General features: G+C 42.1%; 1 protein-coding gene across 2 annotated transcripts in view; it reads right to left on the bottom strand.

The window, feature by feature from the left end:
* Nucleotides 1-19,129, bottom strand: part of LOC106569778 (plectin) — a 225,313-nt gene that overhangs the window by 64,261 nt on the left and 141,923 nt on the right. For both annotated transcript variants that reach the window (XM_082961060.1, XM_045694589.2), the window contains one exon: nt 15,426-15,487. In XM_082961060.1, the coding sequence (XP_082817186.1) occupies nt 15,426-15,487 (62 nt within the window). The remainder of the gene's footprint in view (nt 1-15,425; nt 15,488-19,129) is intronic.

Here is a 19,129-nt window from a genome sequence, read left to right as displayed (position 1 = left end):
ACATGCTAATGTAAAAAGCTGGTTTTTGATATAAATATGAACTTGATTGAACAAAACATGCATGTATTGTATAACATAATGTCCTAGGGTTGTCATCTGATGAAGATCCGTAAAGGTTAGTGCTACATTTAGCTGTGGTTTGGGTTTATGTGACATTATATGCTAGCTTGAAAAATGGGTGTCTGATTATTTCTGGCTGGGTACTCTGCTGACATAATCTAATGTTTTGCTTTCGTTGTAAAGCCTTTTTGAAATCGGACAGTGTGGTTAGATTAACGAGAGTCTTATCTTTAAAATGGTGTAAAATAGTCATATTTTTTAAAAATTGAAGTAATAGCATATCTAAGGTATTTGAATAACGCGCCACAGGATTCAACTGGCTGTTGAGTAGGTGGGACGATTTCCAAGCGTCCCACCTAGCCCATAGAGGTTAAATACTGTTGAAGTAATATGGCTACAGGTTCATCTGTCTCACCTCAAGCCCATTCTTGTGGGAAGCTGCAATAGACCACCAAGTGTTAACCTCTCTGGGCTAGGTGGGACGTTTGCTTCCCACCCTAGTCAACATTAGATTATGTCAGCAGAGTACCCAGCCAGAAATAATCAGACACCCATTTTTCAAGCTAGCATATAATGTCACACGTTCACAAAAAACATAACAATTATTTTAAGAATTATAGATACAGAACTCCTTTATGCAATCGCGGTGCCGATTTCAAAATAGCTTTTCGGTGAAAGCACATTTTGCAATATTCTGAGTAGATAGCCCGGCCATCACAGGCTAGCTATTTTGACACCCACCAAGTTTGGTATTCACCAAACTCAGATTTACTATAAGAAAAATTGGATTACCTTTGCTGTTCTTCGTCAGAATGCACTCCCAGGACTTTTACTTAAACAACAAATGTTGGTTTGGTTCCAAATAATCCATAGTTATATCCAAATAGCGGCGTTTTGTTCGTGCGTTCAAGACACTATCCGAAGGGTAAAGAAGGGTGACGCGCCCGGCGCGTTTTGTGACAAAAAAATTCAAAATATTCTACCGTACTTCGAAGCATGTCAAACGCTGTTTAAAATCAATTTTTATGCGATTTTTCTCATAAAAAAGCGATAATATTCCGACCGGGAGTAGTTGTTTTCGTTCAAAGACAGAGAAAGTAAAATGGACTCTTCACGTGCACGCGCACACCCGTCTCATTGTTCTCAGATCGACCACTTACCAAATGCGCTACTGTTTTTCAGCCAGAGACTGGAGAGTCATCATTCAACATTCTGGCGCCTTCTGAGAGCCTATGGGAGCCGTAGAAAATGTTACATTACAGCAGAGATCCTTTGTTTTGGATAGAGATAACAAAGAAGGCCAAGAAATGGTCAGAGAGGGCGCTTCCTGTTTGGAATCTTCTCAGGTTTTGGCCTGCCAAATGAGTTCTGTTATACTCACAGACACCATTCAAACAGTTTTAGAAACTTTAGGGTGTTTTCTATCCAAATCAAACAAGTATATGCATATTCTAGTTACTGGGCAGGAGTAGTAACCAGATTAAATCGGGTACGTTTTTTATCCGGCCGTGCAAATACTGCCCCCTATCCCCAACAGGTTTTAACAGTCAGTATCTGGTTAAGATCTGTGAAATGCTTGATAATGAATGTGATATCAACAGAGAGGTATATTTTCTGGGTGATTTAAATGTTAACTGGCTTTCATCAAGCTGCCCACTCAAGAAAAAGCTTCAAACTGTAACCAGTGACTGCAACCTGGTTCAGGTTATCAGTCAACCTACCAGGGTAGTTACAAAACAGTACAGGAATGAAATCATCAACATGTATTGATCAGATCTTTACAATTGACGCAGAAATGTGCTTGAAAGCAATATCCAGATCCATTGGATATAGTGATCACAATAAAGTAGCCATATCTAGGAAAACCAAAGTTCCAAAGGCTGGGCCTTATAGAGTGTGTAAGAGGTCATACAATAAGTTTTGTATTGATTCCTATGTTGTTGATGTAAAGAATTTTTGTTTGTCCGTGGTGTGTAATGAGGAGCAAACAGATGTTGTACTTGACACATTTATGAAATTGATTATCACAGTTACGAATAAGCATGCACCCATTAAGAAAATTACTGTAAAAACTTAAATCCCAGTGGCTTGATGAGGAATTGAAAAATGGTATGGTTGAGAGGGATTAGGCAAAAGGAATGTCAATGGTGAATGCTTGGTGAATGGCGCCGAAACCCTAGACCCTCTCCAATTTGCATACCACCCCAACAGATCCACAGATGATGCAATCTCTACTGCACTCAACACTGCCCTTTCCCACCTGGATAAAAGGTACACCTATGTGAGAATGTTATTCATTAGCTACACTTCAGAGTTCAACAACATAGTGCCCTCAAAGCTCATCACTAAGCTAAGGTCCCTGGGACTATACACCTCCGTCTGCAACTGGATCCTGGACTTCCTGACGGACCGCCCCCAGGTGGTAAGGGTAGGTAACAACACATCCGGCACGCTGACCCTCAACACGGGGGCCCCTCAGGGTGCGTGCTCAGTCCCCTGCTGTACTCCCTGTTCACTCATGACTGCATGGCCAGGCACGACTTCAACACCATCATCAAGTTTGCAGATGACACAACAGTGGCAGGCCTGATCACCAACAACGATAAGACAGCCTATAGGGAGGAGGTCAGAGACCTGGCCATGTGGGCACAGGACAACAACCTTTCCCTCAACATTATCAAGACAAAGGAGATGATTGTGGACTACAGGAAAAGGAGGGCTGAGCACGCCTCCATTCTCATCGACTGGGCTGTAGTGGAGCAGGTTAAGAGCTTCAAGTTTCTCCGTGTCCACATCACCAACAAACTATCATGGGCCAAACACACTAAGGCAGTCGTGAAAAGGGTACAACAAAGCCTATTCCTCCTCAGGAGACTGAAAAGATTTGGCATGGGTCCTCAGATTCTCAAAATGTTCTACAGCTGCACCATCGAGAGCATCTTGACTGGTTGCATCACTGCCTGGTATGGCAACTGCTCGGCCTCCGACTGCAAGGCACTACAGAGGGTAGTGCATACGGCCATGTATATTACTGGGGCCAAGGTTCCATCCAGGACCTCCAGGACCTCTATACCAGGACATCCAGGACCTCTATACCAGGCTACCATCCAGGACCTCTATACCAGGCAGTGTCAGAGTAAGGCCCTAAACATTGTCGAAGACTCCAGCCACGCTAGTCATGGACTGTTCACTCTACAACCACACAGCAAGCAGTATCGGAGTGCCAAGTCTAGGTCCAAAATACTTCTTAACAGCTTCTACCCCCAAGCCATAAGACTTCTGAACAGCTAATCAAATGGCTACCCAGACCCCTCTTTTACGCTGCTGCTACTCACTGTTTATTATCTATGCATAGTCACTCTCTACCTACATGTACGTTACCTCAATTACCTTGACTAAACGGTGCCCCCGCACCTTGACTCTGTACCGGTACCCCCTGTATTTAGCCTCGCTATTGTTATTTTACTGCTGCTGTGAATAATTTGTTTCTTTTATTTTCTACTTTTTATTCAACACTTCTTAATTTTTTTACTTCTTAAAGTATTGTTGGTTAAATGCTTGTAAGTAAGCATTTCACTGTAAGGTCTACAGCTGTTTTATTCGGCGCATGTGACAAATAACATTTGATAAGTCTGGCTGTACAACCGATTGGCAAACATACTGCAAATTGAGAAATCATGTGACTGAACAGAATAAAAAGAAGAAGAAACTACACAATGAAACAAAGTTAAATGACATAAAGAATGATAGTAAAAAGCTTTGGAGCATCTTGAATGAAATTTTGGGAAAAAAGGCAAACTCAGCTCTATCATTCATTAAATCAGATGGCTCATTCATTACAAAACCGACTGATATTGCCAACTACTTTAATGATTTTTTCATTGGCAAGATTATCAAACTTAGGCATGACATGCCAGCTACAAACGCTGACATAACACATCCAAGTATATCTGACCAAATTAAGACCAAGACATGAATTGTAATTTTGAATTCTGTAAAGTGAGTGTGGAAGACGTGAAAAAATTATTGTTGTCTATCAATAATGACAAGCCACCTGGGTCTGACAAATTGGATGGAAAATTAATGAGGATAATAGTGGATGATATTGCCACTCCTATTTGCCATATCTTAAATTTAAGCCTACTAGAAAGTGTGTGCCCTCAGGCCTGGAGGGAAGCAAAAGTCATGTCGCACTTCCACATTTGCGATGAAAGGTGACAGAGCTAGAGTGGTGTTTGTCAGACCCTGAGACATCCCGAAAATCGGTCTTCTCATAACAACGTTTGTAGTGTCCAAACGGTTTGACCTACAAACTAATGTGAACCCAATGTGGAAAGAGGAGATGGAACATGATGGTGTTCTCCATTTTGCTCTACGACCCCCACATGTGTCACAGGACTCGTCTGAAGGTAACCAGTACCGGTTTCAAAAAATGAATGGAAGTATGAAGGCAGTATTGTGCCCACACAAAAAAGGGGATAAATATGTGTAAAAATACACTACCGTTAAAAGTTTGGGTTCACTTAGAAATGTCCTTGTTTTTGAATAATCGTAATATTAAATATTCATGAACATACAAGTATCTTATATCATTTAAAAGCTTAAATTAGAGTTAATCGAACTGCATTGTCCAATTTAGAATAGGCTTTACAGCAATGGCATACCATGCGATTGTCTGACGACAGCGCCCCACATCAACATATTTTTCAACCAGCACAGGCTGACAGAGACTACAATATAAATTAGCTAATAGCAATTACTATTTATAATTAATCACATCACGGGTGAGCTCACCACTGATCAAAATAATTGAGTAAAACACTTTCTAGAAATCGAAAGTAATCCGACGATGGTTACTTGGTGCGCGCCGCCAAGTTTTTTTCGCATCAGCCAAAGATAATAAGAGGAGACAAGATGAGTTTGGTCTGTTTATAGTATGCATGTTGAAGGGGGTGTATGGTCTACCATCGTTCACATCCCATCATTCAAGTTTGTGAGTGAACCCTCCCTCACCTCATTTTGTTATAACATCTTTGGTCTGATAGATGTTTACTTGTCAACAAACGTGGCTCCAAAAATAGCTGGAATTAGCTTAGCTCATCATAATCAGTACAACCTTCAAAAAAGTAGCTGGTGGGAGACATAGTAGAGGAGACCAATTGCTATGCCTTGGAGCTACAGGAGAAGAGAGAGACAGGAGTGAGGGGGAAACCTGCTAAATGAGTGACAACCACATGTATACCTTCCTGGTGACAGTCCTCATGGGAATAGTAAAGAAGAACTCTCTAAGAAAATACTGGAGCACAGATCTTGTTTGTAACCCCCTTCTTGCCACCCTCTTTTCCCCAAGACCGCTTCCTAGTTCTGCTGCGATGCCTGCATTTCATCAACGATGCTACTGCCAACCTAAATGACCCATTACACAAAATAAGAAATGTTCTTACCAGCCTGACATCAGCATTTGGTTGGGTCTTTGTGCCATACAAGGACCTATGCATTGATGAGTCCCTGATGGTCTTCCCTGTGGCTCAGTTGGTAGAGCATGGTGTGTGCAACGCCAGGGTTATGGGTTCGATTCCCACGGGGGGCCAGTACAAAAAATATATTTAAAAAAATAATGAAAAATGCATGAAATGAAATGTATGCATTCACTACTGTAAGTCGCTCTGGATAAGAGCGTCTGCTAAATGACTAAAATGTAAATGTTATGGAAGGGCAGACTGGCATTCCGTCAATATATTCCCTCCAAAAGGCACAGGTTTGGGTCAAGTTCTTTGTTATGTGCGACATGAAGACAGGATTTGTCTAGGACATTATAGCCTGCACAGGGTCCACCACTGGCATCCAACATTATGAGGGGCTTGGGGTGTCCGGGTCCATGGTGATGACTAGTAGTAGTAGTTTAATTAAAGGATAATAAATAAAAAACTGGGGTGCACATTGTTAAAATATCGTCCTATTTATTGTTATCGCATCAATTCAGGCAAGTGTTGAACCAGTGCAACTGTAGATCCGAGTCATTGTAGCCATTGTAGCCATTTCTTAACTCTTCTTGAACTACACTGTTGGTTAAGGGCTTGTAAGTAAGCTTTTCACGGTAAAGTCTACACCTGTTGTATTTGGCGCATTTGACAAATAAAGTTTGATTTGATTTGAGTCCAGTGGCACCACTGTAAACGATTTCACGCTTGCCTGCTTAGCGAGTACTGCTTCCCCCTGATTCTGCTCATATGGAGACTCAAACTCAGGTCTTCTACCACGAACACACGTGTGTTAGATGTGTTAGTTTCAAGTCTCCGGCAAGCGTAGTCATTATAAGGTTAACGTATGTCTGACTGGTTTAAGACTGTGTTACCCTAGGCATTGGTCCTGTGACTTGGATGGGTCTCTTCAAGGAGGAGGTCAAAGAGGGGTGAAGTGTAACACAGGGGGTTCGGTGACCATGCTTGTCTGAGGCCTGAAAAGTTGCATTGTCTGGCAGACTTGCATACAGGACACCTGTGTTAGAACCAATGTTCCCTCTAAGCTGCAAGCACATTAGCCCGAGACTGCCATGCAGCTCCCCGGGACTGCTGAGCAAAGCACATGAGAAATAATAGCCCATGGAGAAAAACACGAGATTGAACTTCACTCAACTTTGTAGAGTTTTTCCTGTTAGTTAACACTATCAACGTTTCCCTTTACTGTGGCAATTGTGATCGAATCAACGCAATATTAGCCACTTTCAAAGCAACATACCCGAAACAAAACAAACTACGTAAAATAGTTTGTTGTAGGCAGAACCCATCGGAGTAGGATTCTATTGCATTGACACACAGTTCTCAGCCCGTACTCTACACAGACCGGTGAGCATAACCAATCAGAGCTGCAGTAGGCCTATATGCAAATAGACCATTGCCATATATGGATCTTGTCACGCCTGCTCCCGCTTCCCCTCTCTGGTGCTCGAAGGAGCCAGGCTGCCCATCATTTCGCACACCAGTCACCATTGTTACGTGCATCACCACTTTATTGGACTCACCTGGACTCACCTGGACTATTAACCTGTTAGGGCGAGGGGGCAGTATTGACACGGCCGGATAAAAAACGTACCCGATTTAATCTGGTTACTACTCCTGCCCAGTAACTAGAATATGCATATAATTATTGGCTTTGGATAGAAAACACCCTAAAATTTCTAAAACTTGTGGCAAAGAAGGGGGTCGAGTGATAAATGGCAGATATGTGAGGGCAGAACTAATAAACGGGCTCTGCCCGATCACTAAAATGGCCACCCCGATCAGAACTACAGATCACAAAATGGCCGACTGCCAAAACTACAATTCCCAGAAGCAAGGGGAACCCTCAGAAGGTGGAGCCGACCCACAGATAAAAGGTCAAGAAAAAACAGGAAGAGAGAGAGAGGGCGGGAAGGATCTATGAACCATAGAGAAAGAGACAATCTACATTGGCTGGATTTACCGTGTACGAGCTGGACTGTTTTGGACTTACCTGTTGGCGTTTAGACCTGGACCTACCGAGAACCAGATTTGTGTACCGAACCCTGCTATCCTTGACCTTACCTGTGGCCTGGGTGGACCAGGACAGCGAAACAAACACACAGGTACTGTCATGTTCGAAAGAACTTTCATTCTGGGCTGACTTTGGTGACAGTTTCCCACTTAATTTGTGACAAACGCTCCTAACTTTGAAGAGGTTTGCCACAAACTGTTTGAATGGTGTCTGTGAGTATAACAGAACTCAAATGGCAGGCCAAAACCTGAGAAGATTCCATGCAGGAAGTGGCCTGTCTGACAAGTTGTGTTTTATCTTGGCTCTTTTTATTGAAGACTGAGGATCTTTGCTCTAACGTGACACTTCCTACGGCTCCCATAGGCTCTCAGAGCCCGGGAAAAAGCTGAACGATATCGAGGCAGGCTCTGGCTGAAACACATAATCGCTTTTGGCAAGTGGCCGATCAGAGTACTATGGGCTTAGGCGCGTGCCCGAGTCGACCGAATGCTTTATTTTCTTTCGTCTGTTTACCTAAACGCAGATTCCCGGTCGGAATATTATCGCTTTTTTATGAGAAAAATGGCATAAAAATTGATTTTAAACAGCGGTTGACATGCTTCGAAGTACGGTAATGGAATACTTAGATTTTTTTTGTCACGAATTGCGCCATGATCGTCACCCTTATTTACCCTTTCGGATAGTGTCTTGAACGCACAAACAAAACGCCGCTGTTTGGATATAACTATGGATTATTTTGAACCAAACCAACATTTGTTATTGAAGTAGAAGTCCTGGGAGTGCATTCTGACGAAGACAGCAAAGGTAATAACATTTTTCTTATAGTAAATCTGACTTTGGTGAGTGCTACATTTGCTGGGTGTCTAAATAGCTAGCCCTGTGATGCCGGGCTATCTACTGAGAATATTGCAAAATGTGCTTTCACCGAAAAGCTATTTTAAAATCGGACATATCGAGTGCATAGAGGAGTTCTGTATCTATAATTCTTAAAATAATTGTTATGCTTTTTGTGAACGTTTATCGTGAGTAATTTAGTAAATTCACCGGCAGTGTTCGGTGGGAATGCTAGTCACATGCTAGTCACATGCTAATGTAAAAAGCTGGTTTTTGATATAAATATGAACTTGATTGAACAAAACATGCATGTATTGTATAACATAATGTCCTAGGGTTGTCATCTGATGAAGATCATCAAAGGTTAGTGCTGCATTTAGCTGTGGTTTGGGTTTATGTGACATTATATGCTAGCTTGAAAAATGGTGTCTGATTATTTCTGGCTGGGTACTCTGCTGACATAATCTAATGTTTTGCTTTCGTTGTAAAGCCTTTTTGAAATCGGACAGTGTGGTTAGATTAACGAGAGTCTTGTCTTTAAAATGGTGTAAAATAGTCATATGTTTGAAAAATTGAAGTTTTTGCATTTTTGAGGTTTTTGAATAACGCGCCACGGGATTACACTGGCTGTTACGTAGGTGGGACAATTTGGTGCCACCTACCCTAGAGAGGTTAAATGCTTCTTGTCTCCCAGCGTCTGTCCTTAGAGAATGCTGACACCAATAATGGAAGCACCAGGGAGTTTTGTTTTTTGTTTTGGTTGGTGACGTCAGGCCCAGGTGCCGCTGGAACCGGAACCGGTGGAGCCTCTGCGGACTTGTCGTGCTTCCTCGCCTTAGCTGGCTCAAGAGGTTTCCTTGCCTCGGTTGGCTCAGAAGGCTCCCACACCACATCATGCCTCAGCCGGTTTGCCAGGCTCCAACGCCTCAGCCGGTTTGTCGGGCTCCCACGCCTCATCCGGCTTGTCAGGCTTCTACTCCTCAGCCGGCTCATTGCGCTCCAACATCTCAACCAGTTCGTCGGACTCCCACACCTCAGCTGGCTCGTCTGGCTCCCATGCCTCGGCCGGCCTGTCAGGCTTGCCCAGGTGGGACGCCGGGTGGTGCCACTAGAGGGAGGGTACTGTCAAGCCTGCTCCCACTCCCCCTCTCTGGCGCTCGAGGGTACCAGGCTGCCTATCATTACGCACCCCTGTCACCATCGTTACGCACATCAGCGCTTCATTGGACTCACCTGAACTCCTTCACGTTTTTGATTGCCTCCCCTATTTCTGTCTATTCCTCACTTTCATCCCTCTCTCAGCATTGTCGTTTTGTTTCCCCTGTCCAGACGCTGTCCGTGTTTTGTTTCATGTCTGTTATTTATTAAATACTCACTCCCTGTACTTGCTTCTCGTCTCCCAGCGTCTGTCCTCACAGATCTGTGTCATTTACTTTGAACTGGACTGCAGTTACAGCTGTGGTCGTGAGTAGATGCGCTTGTTTTGAGATTATTTATTTATATTTTTTATTTAACCTTTATTTAACTAGGCAAGTCAGTTAAGAATAAATCCTTATTTAGAATGAGGCCTACCAAAAGGCAAAAGGTCTCCTGCAAGGACGGGCGCTGGGATAAAAAAAAGATATAAAAGAAATATAGGACAAAACACACATCACGACAAGAGAGACAACACAACATAAAGAGAGACCCAAGACAACAACATAGCATGGCAACAACACATGACAACAACATGGTAGAAACACAACATGGCAGCAGCACAACATGGTAGCAGCACAAAACATTGTACAAACATTATTGGGCACAGACAACAGCACAAAGGACAAGAAGGTAGAGACAACAATACATCACGCAAAGCAGCCACAACTGTCAGTAAGACTGTCCATGATTGAGTCTTTGAATTAAGAGATTGAGATAAAAACTGTCCAGTTTGAGTGTTTGTTGCAGTTTGTTCCAGTTGCTAGCTGCAGCGAACTGAAAAGACAAGCAACCCAGGGATGTGTGTGCTTTAGGGACCTTTATCAGAACGTGACGGACATAATGGGTGTTGTATGTGGAGGATGAGGGCTGCAGTAGATATCTCAGATAGGGGGGAGTGAGGCCTAAGAGGGTTTTATAAATAAACATCAACCCATGGGTCTTGCGACGGGTATATAGAGATGACCAGTTTACAGAGGAATATAGAGTCCAGTGATGTGTCCTATAAGGAGCATTGGTGACAAATCTGATGGCCGAATGGTAAAGAACATCTAGCCACTCGAGAGCACCCTTACCTGCCGATCTATAAATTACGTCTCCGTAATCTAGCATGGGTAGGATGGTCATCTGAATCAGCGTTAGTTTAACAGCTGGGGTGAAAGAGGAGCGATTACGATAGAGGAAACCAAGTCTAGATTTAGCTTTAGCCTGCAGATTTGATATGTGCTGAGAGAAGGACAGTGTACCGTCTAGCCATACTCCCAAGTACTTGTATGAGGTGACTACCTCAAAAGGTAGTAATCACACCTGTGGGGAGAGGGGCATTCTTCTTACCAAACCACGTGACCTTTATTTTGGATGTGTTCAGAACAAGGTTAAGGGCAGAGAAAGCTTGTTGGACACTAAGAAAGCTTTGTTCTAGAGTGTTTAACACAAAATCTGGGGAGTGGCCAGCTGAGAATAAGACTGTATCATCTGCATATAAATGGATGAGAGAGCTTCCTACTGCCTGAGCTATGTTGTTGATGTAAATTCATAAGAGCGTGGGGACTAGGATCAAGCCTCGGGGTACTCCCTTGGTGACAGGCAGTGGCTGAGACAGCGGGTGTTCTGACTTTATACAGTGCACTCTTTGAGAGAGGTAGTTAGCAAACCTGGCCAAAGACCCCTCAGAGACACCAATACTCCTTAGCCGGCCCACAAGAATGGAATGGTCTACCGCAGTGGTTCCCAAACTTTTTATAGTCCCGTACCCCTTCAAACATTCAACCTCCAGCTGCGTACCCCCTCTAGCAACAGGTTCAGCGCACTCTCAAATGTTGTTTTTTGTCATAAGAATGCGTGTGTAACGGATTGGCAGTCGTGGTGAAGGAATGAGGCACAGGAAGCAGCGAGCACAGGGTAGTGGCGTATTTAATGTACACTCACTCATTAAACAAAATACTCCCACACACAGGGGAGAAAATGCACACGGCGTAAAATAGAGCCGACACGAACATGAACCGTCACTTTAGAAATAATCCCGCACAACACGGAAGCAGACCAGCTAACATAAATAGCCCCGCTAATTAACCAAACTAAACACAGGTGCACAAAACCAAAAGGAAGGGAAAACCAAAAAAGGGAATCAGTGGCAGCTAATAGGCCGGTGACGACGACCGCCGAGCGCCACCCGAGCAGGAGGGGGCGCCACCGTCAGTGGGAATCGTGACAGCGTGTGAGTTTTTGTCACAACTCGGCTCGTGGGAAGTGACAGAGAGCTCTTATAGGAACAGGGCACAAATAATAATATATTAATAATCAATAATTTTGCTCTTTATTTAGTCATCTTACATATAAAACCTTATTTGTTCATAAATAGGTTAATGAGAAGGGTGTGCTTGAAAGGATGCACTTACCTCTGCAATGTTGGGTTATATTGGAGAGAGTCTCAGTCTTAAATCATTTTCCACACAGTCTGTGCCTGTATTCAGTTTTCATGCTAGTGAGGACCGAGAATCCACACATAGGTACCTGGTTGCAAAGGGCATCAGTGTCTTAGCGCGATTTGCCAAGGCAAGAAACTGAGCGCAGCACTATCCAGAAATCTGTCAGTGGCTTCTGATTAAATTCAATTTTCACAGAACCGCTTGTTGCAATTTCGATGAGGCTCTCTTGTACAGATATCAATAAGTGGACTGGAGGCATGGCATGAAAGGGATAACGAATCCAGTTGTTTGTGTCGCCTGTTTCGGGAAAGTACCTGCGTAACTGCGCCAAGCTCACTCAGGTGCTTTACTATATCACATATGACATTTTCCGTAAGCCTGATTTCATTTGCGCACAAACAATCATACAATGATGGAAAGACCTGTGTGTTGTCCTTGTTAATGCAGACAGAAAAGAGCTCCAACTTCTTAATCATCGCCTCAATTTTGTCCCACACGTTGAATATAGTTGCGAAGAGTCCCTGTAATCCTAGATTCAGATCATTCAAGCGAGAAAAAACATCACCCAGATAGGCCAGTCATGTGAGAAACTCGTCATCATGCAAGGCGTCAGACAAGTGAAAATTATGGACAGTAAAGAAAACTTTAAGCTTGTCTCTCAATTTAAAAAAAACATGCCAATACTTTGCCCCTTGATAACCAGCGCACTTCTGTATGTTGTAAAAGCGTTACATGGTCGTTGCCCATATCATTGCATAATGCAGAAAATGCATGAGAGTTCAGGGGCCTTGCTTTAACACAGTTAACCATGGTTACATACGGACCGTTAGTGGAATTTCCGTGAGAGTAATGGTTAATGTGGTTGGATGTTAATTATTTGACTAGGCTACCTGTATTTGACATTGTGTTGTTATTTTGCTGAACACTAGATAGTTTAAAATGTATAGCCCAGTTGGAAAATATAAATGTGAAGATTATTTTTTTTATATATATATATGTGAATCACATTTCATTTGGCATACACGTACCCCAGTTTGGGAATACCTGGTCTACTGTATCAAAAGCTTTGGGCAAGTCAATCGGTGACACCCTCCAGGTGTCGCCCATCTTCCCCACTTATCCCCTGGGTATTTATACCTGTGTTTTCTGTCTGTCTGTGCCAGTTCGTCTTGTTTGTCAAGTCAACCAGCGTTTTGTCTCAGCTCCTGCTTTTCCCTAGTCTCTCTTTTCCTTGCTCTCCTGGTTTTGACCATTGCCTGTCCTGACTCTGAGCCCACCTGCCTGACCACTCTACCTGCCTCTGACCCTGCCTGCCATCCTGTGCCTTTGCCACTTCTCTGGATTATCGACACCAGCTTGCCTTGATCTGTCATTTGCCTGCCCCTGTTGCTGTAATAAACAGCTTCTGCATTTGGGTCTTACCTGAAACTTGACACCTATAAGAGTTAGGATCAGCTTGATCTCCCCCTTTAAATAAAGGACAAACCGTGGCTGCCTTCCAAAGCAATGGGAACATCCTCAGAGAGGAGAGACAGGTTAACCTCTATGGGCTAGGTGGGACGCTTGCGTCCCACCTACTCAACAGCCAGTGTAATCCCGTGGCGCGATATTCAAATACCTCAAAAATGCAAAAACTTCAATTTTTCAAACATATGACTATTTTACACCATTTTAAAGACAAGACTCTCGTTAATCTAACCACACTGTCCGATTTCAAAAAGGCTTTACAACGAAAGCAAAACATTAGATTATGTCAGCAGAGTACCCAGCCAGAAATAATCAGACACCCATTTTTCAAGCTAGCATATAATGTCACATAAACCCAAACCACAGCTAAATGCAGCACTAACCTTTGATCTTCATCAGATGACAACCCTAGGACATTATGTTATACAATAAATGCATGTTTTGTTCAATCAAGTTCATATTTATATCAAAATCCAGCTTTTTACATTAGCATGTGACTAGCATTCCCACCGAACACTGCCGGTGAATTTACTAAATTACTCACGATAAACGTTCACAAAAAACATAATTATTTTAAGAATTACAGATACAGAACTCCTCTATGCACTCGATATGTCCGATTTTAAAATAGCTTTTTGGTGAAAGCACATTTTGCAATATTCTCAGTAGATAGCCCGGCATCACAGGGCTAGCTATTTAGACACCAAGCAAGTTTAACACTCACCAAAGTCAGATTTACTATAAGAAAAATGTTATTACCTTTGCTTTTCTTCGTCAGAATGCACTCCCAGGACTTCTACTTCAATAACAAATGTTGGTTTGGTCCCAAATAATCCATTGTTATATCCAAATAGCGGCGTTTTGTTCGTGCGTTCAAGACACTATCCGAAAGGGTAAATAAGGGTGACGAGCATGGCGCATTTCGTGACAAAACATTTCTAAATATTCCATTACCGTACTTCGAAGCATGTCAACCGCTGTTTAAAATCAATTTTTATGCCATTTTTCTCATAAAAAAGCGATAATATTCCGACCGGGAATCTGCGTTTAGGTAAAAAGAGGAAAGAAAATAAAGCACGGGGTCGACTCGTGCACGCACCTAAGCCCATTGTCCTCTGATCGGCCACTTGCCAAACGCGATAATGTGTTTCAGCCAGAGGCTGCCTCGATATCATTCAGCTTTTTCCCGGGCTCTGAGAGCCTATGGGAGCCGTAGGAAGTGTCACGTTACAGCAAAGATCCTCAGTCTTCAATAAAAAGAGCCAAGATGAACAACAACTTGTCAGACAGGCCACTTCCTGTTCAGAATCTTCTCAGGTTTTTGCCTGCCATATGAGTTCTGTTATACTCACAGACAGCATTCAAACAGTTTTAGAAACTTTAGGGTGTTTTCTATCCAAAGCCAATAATTATATGCATATTCTAGTTACTGGGCAGGAGTAGTAACCAGATTAAATCGGGTACGTTTTTTATCCGGCCGTGTCAATACTGCCCCCTAGCCCTAACAGGTTAAAAGGTCAGAGATAGGCTTGGTGATTATATGGGTAGCAACCTTAAAGAAGAAAGTGTCTAAACCATCTGACCCAGATGTTTTTTTTGGGGTCAAGTTTAAGGAGCTCCTTTAGTGCCTCGGACTCAGTGACTGGCTGCAGGGAGAAACTTTGTAGCAGGGCAGCTTCCAAGAAGCTCCAAATCATATTTGAGTAATATCGGATGATTCATAATACCAAGGCAGCACCACAGGCCAGTGTTTTCCTTTTCTTACCATAGACACTTACACAACAGGCAGTGATAATAGTAGTACCAGTTATGTTTTATGACCAGCTGGTTGGATAGACTATAGTACCACACAGAAATGGCTGCAGCAATTAAGCTGAGGAGCTGAGGGATGAGCTCAAGAGTGAGGTGTTGTATATGTCCTCATCTTACCTTCATCAAGTGCTTGTTGACCCATTTTGTGAAGGTCTTTTTCTGTACCCGGTCCCGTTCATCTATGGTAGAGAGAGAAAGTGATGGTTAATATCAACAGCATGCAGACACTCAACTTCAACTAAGAGACCAAGAGTTATATAGATATAGAATTCTGGGGTGTTTGCGGTAATGTCTATGGGGATCTCAAACGTGTGAATAGTTCATACAGTCAAGTGGGGTGGTATGCTCACTTCCATAAAACTGGATCAGAGAGGATAATAATGTTGAACAAAAAAGTTGTTTACATTTTTTTCTCCATCTAACAGTTCTTACAGTGCCTTGGCAACACACACTTTATATATAAAAGTATGTGAACCCCCTTCAAATTACTGGATTTGGCTATTTTAGTCCCTGTATGAATGTTACAACATTTACTGGAAAGCTTTCCCAGAAGAGTGGAGGCTGTTAAAGCAGAAAAGGTGGGACCAACTCCATATTAATGCCTATAATTTTGGAATGATATGTTCGACGAGCAGGTGTCCGCATACTTTTGGTCATGTAGTGTATGAGGAGTGAGATGGAGTAACTTACAGTGTTACCATTTGTTGCTCAACTGGGGAAGAGCAATCTCCCTAAATGAACATGTTCCACCTTGTAATACTGTTCTCAGGTCTGTTTTTGATTCCACCGTGTGATTACTAACTCTAGAGGTCGGTCAATGCATGTCTGATTATGGGGAAGAGTGAAAACTGTCCTGCTATTGCACTCAACATCTACTAGCAGCAGGCGTGAGTTGTGCAATGTTTTCCACACAGTCTAACAACCAGGAACCTGATCCAAGCCTGGCAAGACCAATACCAAGGCAACCCAATTCTCACTTCCCTATTCAGTCTCATTCTGTACAGTAGTTTAACGCAGTGTCATGACGTTGGCCTGTGGGTAAGGTTTATGACCCCCCATAAATACCTTTCTCCCTTCCCCTCTCTCTCTGACCCTACTGAAGGACTGTTGAATAGCCTTTGTTAAATATAGAGAGTCTGGGAACATCAAACAAATGGGGAAAAGGAACCATATTTCGGTAATAGAACTAGTTGGAAATATGCGTTGGAACTTAATGAGTATGGATGTCAGTTCGGTTGTCATCTGAGACATTATGACTGATGACAGGACGACATAAACTGTACCTGGGAAAGTCCACACATTCTAGTTATCAAATTCACATGGAATTGTTGTGCAATTTAAATGTTTGATATTGAGATTGTTTGTTAGGAGATTAAATGTAATTTTATCTTCCAAATGAGAGAATTGGGTTTTCATAAGGAAAGTGCCCTGCTTAATCAGTGGCCCGCCCCTGTGAAGAGACAGGGGTTATAAACGATGAAACACACCCTTCTCCCCTCGCCACTATATAAGACAATGACACAATGTAACCGTAGTTCCACTACGTGAGGTCTGCAGCCTCTGCGTTAAAAGGACACACATGTCAAGTACAGAACTAAGCCAACCTCGGCGTGAGCTTTGGTTGCGAATGGTATGAACTTTGAATGCTTATTCACTACAGAAGTGATACTCCCTAGCCGTTGAGTTAGCAGCGGCCGCTGTAGACGTGGGCTAGGAAAGGACGGACGACAGATCCAGTCTAACACACAACGAAGATACTACAACGTATCCAATTTACCACCAGAGACATTCTTCCGAGGACAAGAAGATCTCTGTTGGCCAAAACCGCCAGCATCTATGACCAACCTACCGAAGCACAGCTCAGAGTAAATATTTATTGCATTTTCCTTTTCCAAATGGGCGGTAATTTAGAATGCATACGTTAATGTATTTACGATGGCATAGCAAAGCTCTTTCTGTGTTCCTCAGTCTTCCCGCTCTTTCATTCAAGCCCAACCCCCTTTCTTTGTGTAACAAGCCGCCATGTCGGCTCTGTCCACCAGGGACGTTTTCTGTATGACATAATTTGTATTCTGTGTATATGTAATTCTGTGTGATTAGTTTAGGTATTTGGTAAATAAATAATTAAACCCAATTTTGTATAGCTGATTCAACTTGTTAGCCAGGGTTCGTGAAGATAACCAAGAATTTACAACTTTCATTATGAGACTGAAAATAAGATGAGGATTAATATTGACGGCTATCGATGTGAAATATTACTACGTTTTTAAGAGTTTATTCGGAAGATAACGGCTCCATAAACACTCTTCCGTGGTGTCCCGACTTTCTAGTTAATTACATTTACATGATTAGCGAATCAGGTGATATTAATTACAGAGAAATAATTTTATAGGATAGCATGTCATATCACTTAATCCGGCATAGCCAAAGACACGACAGCAGGATTAACCTGTTATGGCTAGGGGGCAGTATTTTCACGGCCGGATAAAAAAACGTACCCGATTTAATCTGATTATTACTCCTGCCCAGAAACTAGAATATGCATATAATTATTAGCTTTGGATAGAAAACACTCCAAAGTTTCTAAAACTATTTGAATGGTGTCTGTGAGTATAACAGAACTCATTTGGCAGGCCAAAACCTGAGAAGATTCCAAAACGGAGGTATTTGGACATAAATATGGATTATTTCGAACAAAAACAACATTTCTTGTGGAAGTAGCAGTCCTGGGAGTGCATTCTGACGAAGATCAGCAAAGGTAAGAGAATATTTATAATACTAATTCTGAGTTTAGGTGACCCCGAACTTGGTGGGTGTCTGTATAGCTTGCTGTGATGGCGAGCTATGTACTCAGAATATTGAAAAATGTGCTTTCTCCGTAAAGCTATTTTAAAATCTGACACAGCGGTTGCATCCAGGAGTAGTCTATCTATAATTCTTTAAATAATTGTTATATATTTTGTCAACGCTTATGATGAGTATTTCTGTAAATTGATGTGCACATTCACTGGACGTTTTGGTGGGAATACATTTTCTGAACATCACACGCCAATGTAAAATGCTGTTTTTGGATATAAATATGAAATTTATCGAACAAAACATACATGTATTGTGTAACATAATGTCCTAGGAGTGTCATCTGATGAAGATCGTCAAAGGTTAGTGCTTCATTTAGCTGTGTTTTGGATTTTTATGGAAAATGGCTGTGTGATTATTTTTGTCTATGTACTCTCCTAACATAATCTAATGTTTTGCTTTCGCTGTAAAGCCTTTTTGAAATCGGACAATGTGGTTACATCAAGGAGAAGTGTATCTTTAAAATGGTGTAAAATAGTTGTATGTTTGAGAAAGTTGAATTATGACATTTTGTTGTTTTGAATTTGCCGCCCTGATATTTAACTGGCTGTGTCCCGCAGGTGGGACGCTAGCGTCCCACCTAGCCCATAGAAGTTAAGTAAAAATACTTTAAAATTCTAATTAAATTGTTTTTTTGTGGTATCTTTACTTTACTATTTATATTTTTGAAAACTTTTACTTTTATAATGTACTTTTTACTCATGACATTTTGAATGCTTAGCAGGGCAGGAAAATGGTCCTATTCACACACTTATCAAGAGAACATCCCTGGTCATCCCTACTGCCTCAGATCTGGTGGATTCACTAAATACAAATGCTTCGTTTGTAAATTATGCCCCTGGCCAACCTTTAAATAAAAAAACAAGAACATTGTGCCATTTGGTTTTGATCCATAAGTATATTTGAGCAATTACATTTACTTTTGATACTTAAGTATATTTAAAACCATATACTTATACACTTTT

This window comes from Salmo salar, chromosome 14, assembly GCF_965601325.2.
Source record: "Salmo salar chromosome 14, fSalSal1, whole genome shotgun sequence".
In the NCBI taxonomy this organism is placed as follows: Eukaryota; Metazoa; Chordata; class Actinopteri; order Salmoniformes; family Salmonidae; genus Salmo; species Salmo salar.
The sequence above is the reverse complement of the archived record's forward strand: the minus strand, read 5'-3'. Positions and strand labels throughout refer to the sequence as shown.